At 39.9% G+C, this 18655-nt stretch overlaps 2 protein-coding genes across 3 annotated transcripts in view; one reads left to right on the top strand and one right to left on the bottom strand.

Annotated features, from left to right (window-relative positions):
- The window catches only part of LOC139666489 (LIM and SH3 domain protein 1-like), an 11032-nt gene extending 10165 nt beyond the window's left edge, over window positions 1–867 (top strand). For both annotated transcript variants that reach the window (XM_071545733.1, XM_071545734.1), the window contains one exon: window positions 1–867. This exon is cut by the window's left edge and continues 295 nt beyond it. The gene's annotated coding sequence lies outside the window, so the exon portion shown is untranslated.
- Window positions 868–870: 3 nt separating this feature from the next.
- Window positions 871–9334, bottom strand: LOC139666488 (kelch domain-containing protein 1-like). Its single transcript, XM_071545731.1, has 13 exons — window positions 9153–9334; window positions 8244–8314; window positions 7626–7743; window positions 6845–6957; window positions 6277–6367; window positions 5846–5944; window positions 5349–5423; window positions 4829–4887; window positions 4591–4703; window positions 4250–4322; window positions 3544–3628; window positions 2537–2616; window positions 871–1401 (listed from the first exon to the last, which is right to left on the bottom strand). The coding sequence occupies exons 1-13, from the start codon at window positions 9249–9251 to the stop codon at window positions 1266–1268; spliced, it is 1212 nt and encodes a 403-aa protein (XP_071401832.1). The 5' UTR covers window positions 9252–9334; the 3' UTR covers window positions 871–1265.
- Between the last annotated feature and the right edge of the window lie 9321 nt (window positions 9335–18655).

Genomic DNA, 18655 nt, shown 5'->3' with positions numbered 1-18655 from the left:
CCTAGACAAAACAAAAGTAAACAAGTTGTACTGATTATGGGTCCCCCCCCCAAATGTTAGTGGAACTCTTATGTGCACTAAAAACTGAAGCTAGTCTACCAAAGTGAAATGTCACCACATGAACAAAGTGACTATGTTGAGATCAATGTTGAATGTGATGATCAATATGTGAAGCTGGGCAAAACAGTCATGTAAATTACATTTTAGTTAGTTCTTTTTAGGGGGATTTCTATCTGTAATGTTGATGTTTATCTTTATTGAATATATTTTGGAGAAAATATCAGGAGAGGAAGTGTGAGGAGAGGGCAGAGGGAATAAATTCACACAGCCTTAAGAATTTTTTTTTTTTTTAGTCGGAAACATTGATCATAAACATCCCTGTCCCTATGCTGCTGTACATTACACATATACAAGTTTCATCTTTCTCAGGTAATTGAACAATTATCCATTTTCAGCACCCAAGTCTGTACATTGGGAACTGTAAAACAGGACCATAAGATGTCTACTTCCCTGCATAGCTGAATTAAAAGTGTTTAAAAACTGTTTCAAAATATGATGTTAGGTCATGCTGATAGTGTACTGTAGCATGCAGCAGTTTGTCGTAGATGTGTCCTGAGGCAGCAGAGGGCATCCTGCCTCTGACCTGTTAGAAACAGATGCGTTCAAGTGTCCCAGTAATCTGTATTGTTCTGTACTTAGCAGCAGTTGAACAGTCAAAGAACCGTTACCGACGAATAGGTTGTGACTTGTTTTGACACTATAAAACGCTTAATGTTTCATCTGATTTTGAGAAGAAAAAAAATCATGCATTTTGTAATTAAACCATTGAACTTCATTAGATTAAATAAATCTTGTTTTTTTCCCCTCTGTCGATTGGTTTTGTTTTACAACATACGAATCAATGAAATGGTACAGTTTCTTCAGTTTAATAATAAACAACATATCAATATTTTTTAATCAAACAAAGATCGCACATTGTCCAATGACCAGCTCTGTAAAGCCATGTGGACTAACATTCGTCAAATCACAATTGGTTGTTAAAAAAAGACAGTATTTACAAATGAGGTATTTCTTAAAGCTAATGTGCCAACATAGAAGTTAAAATAGTGAAGCTTCAGTCGCATGGTCTTTTAGTTTAACAAAGAAGAATGAAATTAAGTCTAACAGGCAAACACAAAAGCACATTGACACACAAAATTAATATAATTTGGTAACACCTGTCTATCAGCTCAGAAGTAATGTAATGTAATCCTGTCACTCTAAAATCAGGCTGTAAGCATTGGCTTGTTAGCAGAGAAAAAGGCAAATCTCTTGTCGACTCTCTTCCGCAGCCTTGGTGGCAGCCAGTTCAGCTGCTCTCCGATCAGCTCTGCATGTTTTCCTATGAAGTCCTCACACAATCTAGAGAGGAGAGAAAGACACACGGGTTAGTTAAAAATGAATGAAATAATGAAAAACTAGTGCAACTCTGACAAGGACTGATGAGCTGTGCTTTTCTGACATGCTGTTCTACACACCACTGTTGTACTGTGTTATTATTTGCGTGTTTCTCCTTCGACTCTCACCAAGGAGCGGTTTTTGACGATGAGCTGATGTTTACCGTTGATGTTTTAGATAGCTGAAATTTTTTATGCTATCAAACTCACAACATGATCTCACATTATCTACATTTGGCCAGTTATCCATGGGAATAAGAAATAAACACTGCCACTAAGTATAACTATCTAACCTTTGGTCCAAGCATTAATGAACACAGTATGACTTTACTGGTATGACTTGACTTTACGTCATGTCCTGCCCATACAGTAGAGAAAGGCCGTTTGGTAATGCTCATTAGCATAACAACATTTCCCATTTGCTGTAATGTGCACCTGCACACTGCTCCAACAGGGAGCCATGCAGCTCAGAGTATAAATAGCTCTTAGTGTTTATATGGTCACTGTGGACTTTGTTAAATCACTTAATCATGTGTGAATGCAAAGTGGATGGAGACATGCAAACATGCTCACACATGCTGCCAAGCCCGCTGACTTGTACATACTGTAGTTGCAAGCAGAAATGCATGTGACTAGCATGTGACACAACACAAGTTACAAGAGCCACACTGTTCCAACACACAAAATATAAAACTGGAGTGATTGGTTACATTTTGAACACCTAATACTTCTATTTTGGGCCACAGATATGGCTGTGGGGCTTGTTAATACAGTAGATCACAGTGTTTCCTCTGTAATGTTGCAGCTGTGGTGCCTGGGGGGGATAATTCTAGTTTTGTCCCATATCTGTTGCTGTTTGGGTCTAAGTTATGTTTCAAGTTGAGGTTGTAGTGCTAAAAATCTGATAATCTGATAATCATAATAAAATCAATACTTCTAAAACATTTGGACTACACTTATGATAGTAAGACTAAATTACAATGCTGATTTGAATTTCACATTTTCTCTAGCAGTGGTGGTAATTTCCATCCTGTGGTGATGCACCACTGCCATATGAATACAGAATCAGATCAGAAATGAACCTCGCAAGCTCTTCTTACCTGGAGAGGGAGTATGGCTGGGTCTGGAAGATCAACACATCTTTGCAGTGATGCTGCCATGGGGATCGCAGAACAGCCACCTGACATCAAGAGAATTGACAACATTGACGTGAGGACAGTTAGATGGATGGATGAATGTGTCATTGTATATTTGCTGCCGTTGCGGAAAACCAATACAACTGCAATTTGAGTGGCTTTCTTTTTCCTACTTTGGATGTTTTCATGGTTATGTATGTGTTGAGTGAATTTCATGACTCTTGAAAATTGCTAAATCCCTATTGTATAATTTCAAAAATACACAAATGCCCATGAAAAAAATAAGGATTATTTTCGTTATTACAGTATAACTTAGTTTGTGGTCTGACAACAGTAATGTGGGGGATAGGAAATATATTTTTTTGTATGATCCCATGTATAAATCATTTTACTATTTTGACAATCTAGCAACATGTCCCCCCTTTTCATTTCAATAAGTGCAACCTACACAATCTCAGAGGGTGTTTGACCCTTAAGACTCAAAAAATTACATCACAGTTACGTTCTATACAGTTCTCTGAAATATGTGTGAAATCTGTAGATTAGCACATGTGAGTGCACCTCATACTCTGAGCCCTTAAAACCACTTGAGCTTTCTTTGTGCAACAATTTTACTCAATTAGTGGGTTATAATTAGTTCACTCTGCAAATTACATTGGTGAAGAGGATTTTATGAAAGAAAAAAAAGATGTTTTGACTGCGTACAGTATGCAATGTTTTGTTGATGTCTGCAAAATCCTATTTGGAGTAAAAGAGCTTACGTTGCCCAATGTTATAGTCACTAAGACCTTACTGTGGACCTAAAAATAAACCTTTCAAATACTGAAAGCAACTTTGCTTTTGATGTAAAGGAAAATCAACCTAAAATCTTAGATAAAATTATCTGAAAATGTGCCCAGGAAATGAAGAACCCAAATTTGAAAAATACAAATGAACCCATTTTCCTGAATAGGGGTTTTCTTGACACATACCGTGTCCACAAGGATGGAGAAGTTGCAGCTTCCCCCGAACACAACCACATCATTGTCCTTGCCCTGACACGCTGTATGCCACAACCTGGGGAGGGTGAACACAGGAGAATATGAGAATACAATCAGATGTTGATTTACACAACACTATGAGCTGTATTCACCTCTCTTGGGGTTGGCATGGAAAGTGATAACTCAAGCTATTGAGATGCTGTGTTTATGTAAAGCCTTTATCAGGAAAAGGTACAGCACTGCCACCTCAGCAGAAACTTGTTAAATGCAATTCACTTGAATGCAATGCCTTTTTTTAAGAGCCTTCATTCACAGAGATTCTAGGAGGAAAAAACTGATTTATTCTAAATGATAAAACATGAGGCAGAAGGTAAACTGTAATGCTAAGGCAGACATTTACCTACTACTACCTGATCACTAAAGGTGCATCTCCACCACTCAAGCTTGCATCATAGTAATTTCCTATTATGGGGAGGATGCTGAGGAGCAGGAATGTATAGCATTTTAATAGATTTCCAATGACTGCATAACACAAAACAACATGGTGTGTGTGTGTGTGTGTGTGTGTGTGTGTGTGTGTGTGTGTGTGTGTGTGTGTGTGTGTGTGTGTGTGCGTGTGTGTTTATGAGAAATCCTGAAAAATCCTGCTAAGTTAGAGGTGTTTGTCCTAATTCTGGCTGGCTGGGTGAGGGAATACCTGGGCTTGTCACTGTGTGGGTGTGTCCTCTCTGTCCACTCTCCCTTCAGTGTATCAAACTGCCAGGCATCACCTAAAGGGAAAGGTTTTATGATGAAAGAAGCTTTAAACTAAAAGGGAGCCTTCCTTTCAGTCCTATTGGGAAACTCAAGCAGTCTATGGGAGGGAAGGACATCCTTTGTTATCAGAGTTGCGTTAAAGATGTCCTTCAACCTTGTGCACATTTCGCAGAGGCTGATGGAGGATCATGATGATTATGAAATGATGCAGATAAAATGTGACGGAGACTTCGGTCCATAAATGTAGAGGGGATCGATAGTTATTCTGCGGCCTAGACTTACTCAGAGGATTTCCGTCTGTCCCTAGACCTCCGAAGAGGAACAGCGTGTGATCTGATGTGGGGGTCAAGGTGTGCATGGAGCGCCCCAGGGGTACGCAGGAAGGGGGCAGGTCACTGGTGGTGTGGAGAGTAACACACACACGCAGTTGTGGTCAGTAAATCACTGGAAAGATATGCTAATAAATCAAAAGCAATAAGAAAAGTCAATGATATCGGTGTGAGAGTGAAGGCAGTTTTACAATTGAGTCCAGGTCCAGGTTTCCAGATCCAAGCAGAACAGGTCCAACTCTTTGGTTTCCTGGAAACAATCAAGTGTATGTGTATTAGTAAAAGAAAGCCTTTTTTAGAGTTAGGAAATTCTAACCCTAACGGAAACCTAACGGTCAAGTTTAAAGCTCAAATATTTAGTCTGGTTAAGACGGCAGGGAAGATTATGGGAACGCCCCCCCTTTATTGTCCTCCCATGGGGGACAATAAAGTAACCTTAACCTAACCCCTCCATGCAATCACTATAAAAGTGTCATTATAGTATTTTCTGAAGATTACCATTTCAGTGGCACCACCTTGGTCATGTAAGCCATGATTTGGCAAGATGTATCATTATAGTGAAAATTACATTTTATGCCAGAGAAAAAACATCTTATTATTTCTTTAAATCCTATTTGATCACTATATGTGTATAGATACTGCTTTCCCATTCACATGGTCAGAGATACATGGTGGTGTAGCCAAACGCTCAGCAATGTCAAGCCAACTCACCAGGCCACCGGAGATGAAACCTTTGTTCCCCAGAAGGGCGCTGGCATGGCAGCCTCTGGGCGCCGGGGCAGGACCCTGATCAAAACAAAGAGGGACACACTGCAATGATGCCCTTCATGTGGTAACTGTATCAGCCAAATCCCATTTTAACACAAGACACTCAGACTGGACACTTTTAAATTATGTGACCAGCTCAAATCACAGGACATATCACATCATAGCAAGAGTCTGACATAAACGGATTAAAATGTTTTGCTCTCCATTGTATTTTTTTTTCATTGGCAGAAATTAATTATAATCACATACAGGAAACACAACAGTGACATGTTATTGGACATGCCTCTTGTAATGTACAGAAAAGTATTATCAAGAACCGGCTATGGACTTTCCATTATTCAAAATGGTAACCTGCACAGCGGTATCCAGCATAAGAACTACTAGCCTGCTTCTATCAGTCAAATTGCTTAGGCAGAAAATGTTCATGTTGTTCTACTCACCTGAGTTTCTGGCACACTCCATGTGGCAGTATGTGTGTCAAAAACACTGACTTCGTTGTTCCAGCCCCAGCACCTAAATAACGTGTTCCCAATCACTGTCTAAAGGGTGATGATGTGTGATTATGATTTCCAAAACAAGATATATGCCAAGATCATATGCTAAAGTACAATATAATGACCAAACGTCATATGTCAAAGTATAATATGATTACCAAAGTATTTCAAGAAGCATGCATATGCCAAACAACACCAAAACTACCATGGAATAAAACAATGACAGACTATCGGTTGATATGGCTCCAAGAACAAACGTCTTGGGTATGTCACTGTTTGTTGTCTACAACACTGGTGCAAAATCAATAAAAAGATTTGAGATATGGCTCCAAGATATACATGAGAACAAAATGCTGTTGTGATGTAGTATTATTTACCCAGGATGTCTCTTCCACGATGAAGCTAGACAATGAAGTGTTGCGTACCTCCCCTATGGTCTTACAGCCATACCCTCCAAAGTAGATTAGTCTGCACCAAAGAAACAAGGATACATAATTTATCCTTCACCATTTCACACAACACTACTTTAACCACACAAAACAGTGTGAAAACTAGAGAACATGAGGTGAAATCCACTGTAAAAGGAGTCTCTTGATTCAGTGCAATGTGGAAATTTGCAAGATCAATGAGTTGTCATGTTATTATTAAAGATTTTATCAATGCTACAGACGGGGAAATCCCTCCAAAACCCTCAATTCATTTCTTGGGTCATGGTTAAAAACATTAAATTCCAAAACAGCTCCTCTTTATCTCCTCCTGTTGAGGTTCGTTAGCATGCAAAATGACCAATTCCTCAGGTATGAGGGTGAAAAGCCTGCTCTCGCTGGGGCGTGAGCGATTAAATGGCTTGGCTGGAGCTCATTGTTAGGTGTGGATGGGGGGTGAGGAAACAGCGATTGTGCACACAGACAGGCGGGAATACAGGCATTCAGACAGACAGCTGACCTGTCTCTGTGTACCCAGCAGGAGTGTTTGTTTCGCGGTGAGGGCGTAGTTCCTCTGGCGTCGGTCACTCTCTTCCATGTGTAGCACGGCTCCGTGAGGTCAACGCTGAACAGCTGCAAACAGGAGCGTAGATAAATGCAACAGTTCATACAACCAAACTAGGGACATCTGCATTAGCCGAGCATTATAACATGGCCATCCATTATTGTTGGTGAGGCCCTGAATCACTAAGGCCAACATTTAACTGGGAAAAGCACAAAAATTCCAGACTTTCCTTAAATAAAGCACAGCAGAAAAGGAAAAATATGTTTCCTGCATGTAAAAAAAAATGTTATTCTGAAGAGGAAGCTGTAATCCTACTCAATTTCAGTCAAAATTCATTGAAGTTGGCTCTATGAAATATTGAGTATTACAACTAACTCTCTGCTTGTGCTTCTGCTTCAGAATGCCCTTACATTTCTGAGGTGAACACTGATGTGTGGACTTGTTACCGTTTGATAAGGAATGATAATGATACAGCAAGGCGCCTCATTCACAGCTCACATTGCGACCAATTTTTGCACACATTTCATTGCCAACTCTCCCTTTCCGCACGCTGCATGTTGCTGTTTCTGTATCTGTCTCCGCCTTGCCAGCCAATCTCAAGTTACAGCAAGTTCCGCATTTCACAGCTTTCATATCAATATGCGGCCATGAAAAAAACAAGAAACACATCAGGCAACACGTCCCTATCCCACATTCTCATCAGCGCTGGTTTTACAAGCAGCCTGGGGCAACTCACGTCGTTGGTGTATCCAGTGGGGTCGCATCCAGCAAAGATGTAGAGCGTGTTGTTGACATAGGAGCCACAGAAGCCTGATAGCTGTGAGGGCAAATCCCCGGTAATCTCCCTCCGCTCCCTGATACACACACACACACACACAAACAGAGGAAGGAGGAGGAGAGAGAGAGCAAGTTGGACACACATGTAAAGGTAAAGTGATGGTGGGGGCTGGCTTTATTAAGAGCTCCCCTCTTTCTCAACTTGAAAGTTGAACCGTAAAACTAGAAGAGACAGCAATAACATAGCTAGTAGCTGGAGTTTCATTTTGAGTTAACACAATCTTTGTATCATGTGCAGGTATAACACAATCAAAGAAGATCTGGATTTATGATCCTAAGCCAATTGCTTCATTAAAAGTCAGAGGCTACTGGTTTCCAATTTGCTACTGATTCCTCTGAAACCCTATTCTTTGGTCTTCATGAAGTTTAAATCCCACTGGTTTGTTGGGGAAGTTACAGTATATTGTTTGTATCCATTTTAAGGAACTTGATGAAATAAACATGCTGTACTGCCACAGATTAGATGTCAACCTGACACAGCATCCCTCTCAGATGATAGAACGACTTGATATCTTACCAAGCCCCGCTGTTCAAATCACAGAGCCATATCTCATCGCTAGGCAACACAACCTCATTTCCAGCAACAACCTGTCAGGAAACAAAGACAAGATATACCATCATGTGACAAAGAAATAAACAGTTAACAAGTTACTGGGAAATGTATTAGCAAAGCAAAAAGTTTCATCTGATCTTAACAAAGCCTGTGATGCCATCCAACACTTTCTAGAACTGCTTTCTGAAGCAGCACAGTGCCGAGAGGCATTTTGTATGTTTTCTGGTTAAAAACTGTTACTGCTGCTGTGAAGTAATGTAAATAAATAAGTATATTTACACAAGTAAGTAAATAAAATAAGTAAATTTACACAAGTAAATGTCATTCATGGTCAACCCTCAAGAGTTTCTCTTGGTGACATCAAAGTCTGGCTGTAGTCTTGGTTATACAGTGTTGTTCATATACTTTTTTTTGCAGAATGTAAATTATGTCTCAGACAATTCTGGGGTCATGCTAAAACTTCCTTAGCAATTAAAGCTTCAATGGCGGCTCCTTGAGTACCACTGGCTTAACAGTGGGGTTTTCCATTCAACAGCTGGTCACCATTGTTCTCTATGAACATTTATGCAGAAACACCAATGTAAACCTTTAAAAAAGAACTATAATCAATGTTAAATTTTAGAATGACACTATACAAATCACAGCCAAACTAGGCCCATATGTCGTTATAGGAATATCGTATAGTGATGCCATAGGAGTTACGGTCACCATCAACTTCCTATGGGAATATCAGCCGTCAGTGACTTCTCATTAGGATAATGGAGAATTCAAAAGGCACGAGACTAATGGCATTTATCTCGTGACACCATTCCCGGGGCTCTTGACAGACGCACCTAACCCACCGAGGTATAATTATGTAGCGACGTGTCTTACCTGGTAACCCCCCCAAACATACAGGATGTTGTCGTCTATAAACGCCGTGTGGTTGCTTCTCTCCAGCCCGCTCATCTCGTCGTGACTCTCAGCATCCATCTCAGACCTGGTGACTGACTGAACAGGACCTCAACCCCGACAAAAAAACCTGTTTACTTTAACCACTACAGCGGGGAATGCTAACAGGAAACCCTAGACCGGGAGCAGACCTGCCTCTGTCCTGGCTGAAGAAGGAAAAGCCGGCTGGAGTATTTGCGAAACGTGTTTTTCAGGCTTGGAGCCCCTGGGGAGTCGGGACTGGTTTGCTTTACTCCTCCCAGTAGCATTCACCCTGTTGTTATGCAAGTTAACTTCAGGCCACAGGCAAACCATGATGACACACTGTACACAGGCAGGGATGGAGAGGGGGGTGAACCCGCTTAACTCAATTTACCCACCTGTGGAGTGAGGCGCGTTAATCCACCTTTTAGGGCTGGCTAACATAGGCCTACAGTACATGTTTATGATGTGACATTCATAGTTTTCACCATTAAACTAATCTGAGTTATAGTTTACCCACCTTTTTATTTATTACTGGGACTACATGAGTTAATTTAATCACACTATTTTGGCCTACATTTGGTAAAGTGAAAGTGTGTGAGGTAGTTATGCTCTGCAATCAACAGCTTCTGTACCATCAAATGGCAATGGATACTCTAATTTAAATTTACACCTTACAATATAGGCTACTCTATTAGAGCAGAACACTTAAGTAGGGTTTGGGTACAACAAATGGCAGTGGTGTATTGGTAACTTGTAAGGTGGGTAAACTTTGACAGTTGGTGATCATAAGGCAAACAACTGATGACAAGTTTATTTATTGTTTATTTATTTGTGAAAACCTCACATCTGTGTAACTGTAATCAATTTGACACTAGTACTTTCACATCAGGAATGTTTTGTCAGCCTATAAAGGTGGATAAACACTAGGCCTACTTCAAGGGCGGTAAACTGTTTTTAGGTGTGTTTTCCCTCCACTACATCCCTGATAGGATTATAACTGGTAAAATGTCCACTCTTTCCCTTTGCTGCCAAATTAAAGAGAGGAAATCTTCAACAATAGACCTTTTTCACAGCAGCCATTTTGACGTGTCATAGCAGGGTAAACACAGGTGTAACTAATAACATTAATGATGGTTCCATTCAGTGACAGGGCCTGGCTGGGGATACACTAGACAACTATTGCCCCGCTTTTTCACAATCGGGCCAAGTCTGTCCTGGTCTCTATAAAAATCTATAAGTGTATGAAGGGTACAGCCTAGAAACATTCTCAGTTCCCACTTCATAGCTTTGGCTCCATTATGTAGCAACAGGTATTTGATTTACATTTGCTGCTCACCTCCAGCTCCCTCTGCAGTCTGTGCAGTCAATACTGCCTTCCACACCTTTATGCAAATTTTGGGTCTGTGTATTTTTTGGTCATTCTATTTTCCTCCCTCTCTGCTTCTCTCTCTCCTTTCCGCTTTCCAGGCCTTGATGGTGCTGAAAGACGCACAGCTCTATATTCAGGTTGCAATCCCAAAATGGGCTTTTTTTTTATTTTTGTTATTTTATTTTCTGTTTTACAAAGGAGAAAAGGAAAAGTCCTTTGTAAATGTTGTATCTGCCGTTTCTCACCAGGAATACGGACAATTCCTTGTATATTTCGGTTTGCCATTTTTGGATTTTGAAATGAACAATAAATCATCATTCGTTTTCCATTTTTTATTTTCTGTTTCTGAAAAGAAAATAGAATGACCAAAACATACACGGACTGTTTTTCCCTCTGTTTCTTCCTTTATTCCATGCAGATGGTGGCGCAACAACAACAGCAAGCTCTAGTACCCATAAAAATGTAGGCCTATAATGTCAATTTATATCTATGCTGTACCCCGTGTTTGCTTTGCTACCGGCATCTCGTAGCGTACCGCGAGAGTTCGTGGTTTCGTGTGACAAGTCGAGTGTGATGCCTCATCTGGCGTAGTCGTTAAGTGTGTGATCCCCAGTTTTTCAGTCGTCATAAAAAAATCTGCAGAAACCAGTCGGTTAGTGTATATGCCCAGTCTTTTCATAATCTGTTAGGATTTTAAAAGTTGTGTGGTGTATCCCCAGCTTTAATGGAATGGAACCATCATTAATGTTATTAGTTACACCTGTGTTTACCCTGCTATGACACGTCAAAATGACAGCTGTGAAAAAGGTCTACATCGTACCACTGAGCCAATCAGTTTTTCATTAAGACGACAAGCCTCAGGTGGGATGCTCTTAAAGCTGCACTCTCTCACAGACCTTCTGAGTGTCAGAAAACTGCCTCACAAATCAAGCTGAGCAGTATTTTTTGGGAGAAGCTGTCGTCCAAGCCAAACTTTACATAAAAGAATCCTAAATAAATAAAGAATCCTCTACAAGATTAGGGTGGATGGCATGTGTGTCAAACAACAGGCTTTTACTGTATCTCATATCCATACATATGCCATTTATCCAAAGAGCCTTACAGTATCATGAGTGCATGTATTTTTAATCAATTCAAAGAGCTATTTTGTTGTCATATTTGTGTATCTTGTAGTGTAATTAAGTAGTTTTTGTTACCTTTGCGGCCAAGTACAACTGCAAAAAAAAAGTGACCAAAACTCTTGGCTTGACTCCAACAATGAATCAAAATAATCACTCTGCTAAATGACGATGATCATTATAGGATATTTCACCCATTTGAAAACCATCATTTACAAAGTGTTGTACACAGTCGTCACAAGCACTCACCAGTGAGATTCATAGAAATTTTATTAGATAAAAAAATAAAGTTGATGGGAGTCAGATGGGAGGTAAGTGCCCATAGTCCACGTAGCAGTAAGGCTGTATTAAAAAGCGTGCGGTGCTCCAGAGCGTGTCGAAGGAGAAAAAGTCTGAGTTTTCTCCACAGCATCGAGACGCCGCAGAGGCAAAAACACCAAGAGGGACGAGGAAGCCGAGGGTGACAGTTCCTGCTTTCAGGGCTCCTATTGCCAGGCTCTTTACATAACTATGCCACCATCTGAACACACACACACACACACACACACACGTTGAGATGGAGATACCAGAAGCAGAGGGAAGATAGTGAATGACAAGATAGGAAGAAAGAGAGAATCTAAATCTAAGTGCAAATAAGATACATACCCCAATCAGTAAAAGGTCCCAAGGCAGAAAATCTATCCCATGAAAATATAATCTTCTGACAGTTATAGGACAATTTGTCCCAAAGCCTATCAGAGTTTCTTACGATGTGAAACCTGAGTACCTTTTGGTCTGAACCTTGACAGGCGGACTCTCCAGCTCCATCTTATGTCTTTTCTCCTCAGCCTCAGTGCTTTCCTAAGTGGACAGAGTGCTACAGTAGAGATCTGACCTATTTCCACACTTCAGAGATCACTAACGTCCTAATTTACACATCTACAGCCACATAGCAGCTTCCTGACCAGACCTGAACCTGGGCTTTGTAGTGGAGCACTCTAGTGGTCAACTTGTGGAGGTACAAGTTAACCACAGGGTAATAAAACTATCATTAGTTCTCCATTCTTTCTGGTTCAGTGGTCTAAAAACAGGGTGAAGGGGGCAATGCATGTGTCTTGATGTCTACTATGCACCTTTATTGGTAGGAAAAGCACTGCCTCAACTACAATGTGTGCTGATAAAATGAAAAAGCAGGGCGCATGACACAAATTTTGTATCCATAACAACGATTTCAGCTGGTGATGACGTTTGGTTTACACTGTAAAATAAATGCAGGTTGTAGTCATGGTATTCTGTTACATCACCACACGGCCATCTTGGTAGGATAATAACAGGTGATTGTAATAAATTAACGGGTGATTACAATCAAATGACAAACAGCCAATGAGCTGTGTAAAGCGCCATATTGTTAGGAAATACATGTAACATCATGGGAATACTGTGAATAAACAAAGAATAGATACATGCATGCATGTTGCATGTAGGCTACCGCTGGTTTGGGTTTCTGTGTATTTTAGAGAGTTCTTGCACTGGCTTTGGCGATGGAGGCAGAGGAGGCAGAGTAGCCAGAAGAGGGGGTTGCAGTCAAACTGTTAGCTGACTATGTGAAACCCCGCCTCAATCTTTGTTGAGATTGGGCTGTTCCCCACTATAATTAAAGTAAAAAAGTCAACACACCCTGACTCACCACAGCTGAAGAGGCCAGGAGCTCCATTTCCTCTGCAAAGGACAGGGGGCGTCCATAACCTCCTGCCATAAAGTCATCCAGTCCAGCACTGGAAACCAATAGCAGCCATATGAGTGAAAACAGAGGAGTTAGCGTGTATGTACTTGTATTTAGCTACAAGATGAAGAATCACTAATAAACCTGCACTGCGATGCAGAGTGTTTAGCTTACCATGAGGCGTCGTCCTGCCTGACCTCTAGCTGGTTCTTAACTTCCTGTATCCTCAGCCTGAGGTCCTGCAGGAGAGACAGGAGAAGAGACAGGAGAAGAGACAGGAGAACTGACGTAAACAGGTCCTAAACCAAACAAGACCTTCACCTGGCTATGGCCAATAGCAGGGTTACTACATGCGTGTAAACACAGCCATGATGCACATTTCCACCCTGAATAGCTGTTCCTGCACTGGAGTGTAAATTTGTAAATCCGTAAGCTGCAAACATCTGTCATTAGCAAACATAATGAGAATTACTTCAAGCCCACAGGAGCTTTGTATTGCATGATGAAAACACTGTATCTTTAATCTTCAATATGTTCATCTTGTATTTGTATCTATATTCTATTCTTTGCTGATGCAATGAGCGTATTTATCCCCACGGATCATTTAAGTTTCAACTTATGTTATTACCCTGTTATTTATGTAACGAAAAGTTTTAGAGTCCAGGACCTACAAACCTGTTCAGAATGCATCCTATAATGTCAAATGTTCTTGGCAGTAAATCTGGTTTAAAAAAAGGGTTGCTTTTCTTCATGTCTGAAATGTGACTGTGTGTGAAATGTGTGTTTTTTTGTTTTTTTTATCGGATGATGACGAGTGTATCTGAATGTCCCTACCTTTACGATGTTGGAAGACTCTTGTTTTGATTCCTCCAAGTGCCTCAGCTGCAAGTTTTGCTACCTCACACACACACCAAACATTAGTGTTTCAAAATGTTGAACGATATTACAACATTTACTGACTTCTGCATGATCTGAATGCTGAAATATAAAGAGAAAGATTCAGTTCCATCAGAAAATCTCTTTGAGTGTTTGATCCAGCACTGCTTGACACTTGACACTTGTTCCTCTGTTCCTACCTGATGGAGAACATCATCCCTATTCTTCAGCTCTAGCTGAGACTCTTCCATTTCGGACTAAAGAAACACACAACATAACAAATCATAAACTGACTGATTATGTTAAATTACTTGACAGATGGCTGAAAGCTGTGCAGATAACCAGAGAGAGAATGAACTTGAGTGGAAGACATGGTGTTACCTGAAGGGTTTGCAGTGCAGCTCTGAGGCTGCAGATGTTTATCTTGTTCTGGTCTCTCTGGTGCTGCAGGCTGTTCAGCTAAAGACAACCAGGTCAGAATGTGGAAAGAACACACAGCATTTTTACGTTTCTATCACACTCCTGAACTGAAATACTGGTTGCCAGCTGATCAGCAATGATGTGCAGGCAGAAAGGTTTACTTCTTATAGGTAACAGACGTCGTACCTCAGCAATGACCTTCTCATTCCGCTCCCTTGCGATGTTTTGTTCATTCTCCTGCACAAAACAAAACAAGATGAGGGGCCATCAACAGATATTTCTAATTACATTGATTAATTAATTACATTAATGGTATGATACCTGTGTATCTGTGTGTCTACCACAGATCTATCTTAAAAGCCCTGGTGTCATTATTACTCATTGAAAATTATGAGAAAGTAATGATGAGGAAAAGAAAGTGTTTAATGAAAAATAACGAAAGTCATAAAACCTGCTGCTTCAAGTCACTGTCACTGAGAGCAGAGCAAGTTAAAGGTATTTGAAACAAGAGGACACACATCCTTTCTCTGGGTGAGAGTTAATGTGCCAGTTTGATGAGTATGCAGCAGAATATGATTAATTGTTTGACAAGAGTCATAAAAAGACAAACTAAGGGAGCGAGGGAATTTCTGGTCACCCACCCATTTTTGGATCTCCTTTTCATCGAGTTTGTTAATATGGTGTTGCTCAGCTAGGAGGGTCCTGACCCTGCAAAGCTCCACTTCTACCTGCTCTTCATCGCTGATGCACTTCTGCAGGCTGGGGACAACAAACAGATCTACAAGTTCCTGACAGATTATCCACCACAGTGTTAAACCACTGGATCAAAACACTACTGCTCACTTGAAAAGACGACACTGCTGTCAAATCATTTGTAAATGAAAATAATCACAGAGATGTTTTAGGGTGAGTTATTGGTTTGAAATAATGGAGCAAATATTTAATCTAATCCTAACTTATATTTTATTACTGAAAAATATTAATTTTGATTTGCATCTGTTCACATATAGCCTGGCCTGCTTACTGAAATGCACTGAAATGTCTGCTGGTAATGGAACAGGTAATCACAACTTGAACATGCAGTACATACTCATTGAGCATGTAGTGATCACAGTGGTGGAAAAAGTACTCAAATCCTTTACTTAAAGGATAAGGCCGGTGTTTTTTAATGCATTGCTTACAAATCCAACAAATCCTATGAAAATAACAAAATCAACAATGCGTTTGCTCTACTCCCGTTACTTTCTGACTTCCCACGTACCGTTTTTAGCCGTCAACCCGGAAGTCATTGGCTCCAATTGTAAGCTAAAAACCTTGAAATATAGCTCACAAAGACATAGTTTCAATTTTAAAAATTGCAAACTGTTACCTCGAAAAGTCAGGCTGTTGTAGTTATTACCAAATCAAATTAAATTGGGAACCATTTCTTCATTACACCGGGGACTATTTTTGGTGCTACAGAACTACTTTCCTGAGATCACAAAGTGTTTACAGCCGGCTTATTAAGTTGTTTGAGGAAAAAGTCGGCTGGCCCGGGGCATCGTGATGATGAAATATGCTGCCCAGAGCAACGGCATGGCTCTTTGACGTGTTTTTAATCGTTTTTTTAATACAATGGAGTTCTATGGCTGCTGGGACATGGCTGCATTGGGCACCGGCTACATGGACAAGATTTGCTGGCAAAACAAATTCATTGCTGATTTTGTTATTTTCATAGGATTTGTTGACGGTAAGCAATGCATTAAAAAACACTGACCTTATCCTTTAAGTAAAAGTAGCAATACTGTAATACAGAAAATACTTAATTAAAAGTAAAACTTGCATTCCAAATTTTAAAGTAGCCTATAAAAGTATTAGCAGCAAAATGTGGCCTTCTGAAGTATCAAAAGTAAAAGTAGCCTACTCATTCTGAAGAACAGTCCCTTTCAGAGTGTTAAATTATCGATGCATTAACCTGTAAGAAGTATTTTGTATGGTGTAGGTCGAACTGTTCCATATCCTTTTGGGGAGTTTAAACTCTAACAATGCAACATATTTTATGAGCTTATCGTATGTTTTGCATGTGAAACCTTATTCTGCAAAGTAACTAGCAACTACAGCCATCAGATAAATGTAGTGGAGTAAAAAGAACAATATTTCTCTCTGAAATGTAGTGGAGTAAATGTATAAAGTCTCACAAAATGGAAATACTCAAGTAAAGTGCCAGTACCTCAAAATTGTACATAAGTACAGTACTTGAGTAAATGTACTTAGTTACTTTCCAGATCTGAGTATTCAGTATGTTAGTAGGCCTATCCCATTCTGAACACGCTCATAGATAACGAATAGCCTAAGTTTAGTGTTATCATAGAAACCAGTGGTGTGAGAAGCAGCTAGCAGCTACTGTGGTCGGACCAACTAATGTGAAGTTTGATAGAGAGTACAGAAACATACTGCTAAGGGAAAGAGAGGGTTTACTGTGTGACTGGTTACGTTTTCACTTGGTTTGCGAGCGCTGTGTTCTCCAAGCGCAGGTCAGCCACTTCATCACCTGCCACCTCCAGCCACCGCCTCCTCTCAGTGTTCACTGTCTTCAGCTGGCTCTGGCTGTGCTCAAGCTCAGATATTCTTTCAGACATCTCCTTTAATTCCCTACACACACACACACACACACACACACATACACACACACACACATACACACATACACACACACACACACACACACAAGAGTAGAAGCTTCATAAACATAGCTTACAAGACTCCCTTGTTTTCTTTGCTGTTGAGTTCAATTTTAACGGGATTTCCTTATTTTCAGATACAGATCTACACTGCAAAAAATGCAAATCAACCAAATGTGTGCTGAAAGCAAACAGTGTGGGTTCAGTGCACCACACTCACATGTTTTCTTCTTCTGCATCCATCCTTCAGTTTCCTTTGGCGCTTGTGAAATATACAGAGAGTTGTCCAAATGATCATAAAACACAACTTACACACAGCTGTAGCTAAAGGTTTATTACCCTGCCTTCTAAACTTATTTCCTTCCAAAACATAAAATAATATTTCTGTGATATTCAGCAATGATACCGGGTTTCAATTTCTCAGTGTAGTTAGCTGTTACTGTTGTTGACAATAAACTCATAGTCACAAGATTTACTAAATTAAGTCACATTAAGGCTCCGTTTACTAGCTACAAATGAAGAACATGAGATGCAAACCACCAAGAAAAATGTGTCTTATTTCACTAAAATAAATTATTTTTACATTAACCTAAGTGTCTTACCTGGCTAATATCGGTTCTTAGCTGGGGTGCCGTTTGGGTCATACACTGTTTGAAAAACAATAAATAAATCTAGTAGTTCTAATTCGGATCACTACGGAAGCCCATTGAGGTACTCATACATTTTTATCTCTGCCGTTTTCCCGTGATAACGAGGTAGCCTATTTTTCTTTGCTTTATCGATTTTCGATTTCCGATCACTAGGCAACATCTGATAGGGGGCAGTCCCAAACATATATTTGTTACCTCAGGCATGAAATCGCAAATATTATTAGCCTATTAGCCATTTCTTTCTCACTAAAACTATATTTGATAGTTGTGTTCTGTGTGAATATGATTTGAAAAAATATTCAAGTAAATTCTTGTAGAGAACGGGGTTGAAGGGACAATCAATATTTCAATATGGTATGGATTCATTTACCTTTAAAATCACAAACACTAGTGAAATGAGTGATATTCAGTAAAGAAAAGGTGCATTCAGTTTAATTAAATGGATTATTAAAGCTGACAGGGGGTAACTGATTTTTCTATTTTTCAGAAGTAAGTGTGATCTATGCTGCAAGACAAATTGTCTCATTGAGAGAGATCATAAAGTGACACAGAGGGTGAAATTCACTTTCCTGTCGAATATTTTTTTTAAACTGCACCCAAAACACAGACTCTTACACAACCAAAAAGGTTCAGAAATCAAGTTGTTTTTTGTTTTTGTTTTTTTTA

The sequence above is a fragment of the Centroberyx affinis genome, unplaced genomic scaffold, assembly GCF_046629955.1.
Source record: "Centroberyx affinis isolate AG114_WGS23_722 - 3 ecotype Tasmania unplaced genomic scaffold, CSIRO-AGI_Caff_v1 ptg005038l_1, whole genome shotgun sequence".
NCBI classification, from domain to species: domain Eukaryota; kingdom Metazoa; phylum Chordata; class Actinopteri; order Beryciformes; family Berycidae; genus Centroberyx; species Centroberyx affinis.
Note: the sequence above shows the minus strand (reverse complement) of the source record. Positions and strands in the feature narration are given on the sequence as shown.

Coding starts and splice junctions, on each gene's coding strand:
- LOC139666488 (XM_071545731.1), bottom strand. CDS start 9,251: ATGGATGCTGAGAGTCACGACGAGATGAGCGGGCTGGAGAGAAGCAAC. Junction 7,744..8,243: donor GATTTGAACAGCGGGGCTTG/GTAAGATATCAA, acceptor TGTGTGTATCAG/GGAGCGGAGGGAGATTACCG. Junction 2,617..3,543: donor TCTCCATCCTTGTGGACACG/GTATGTGTCAAG, acceptor TCTTGATGTCAG/GTGGCTGTTCTGCGATCCCC.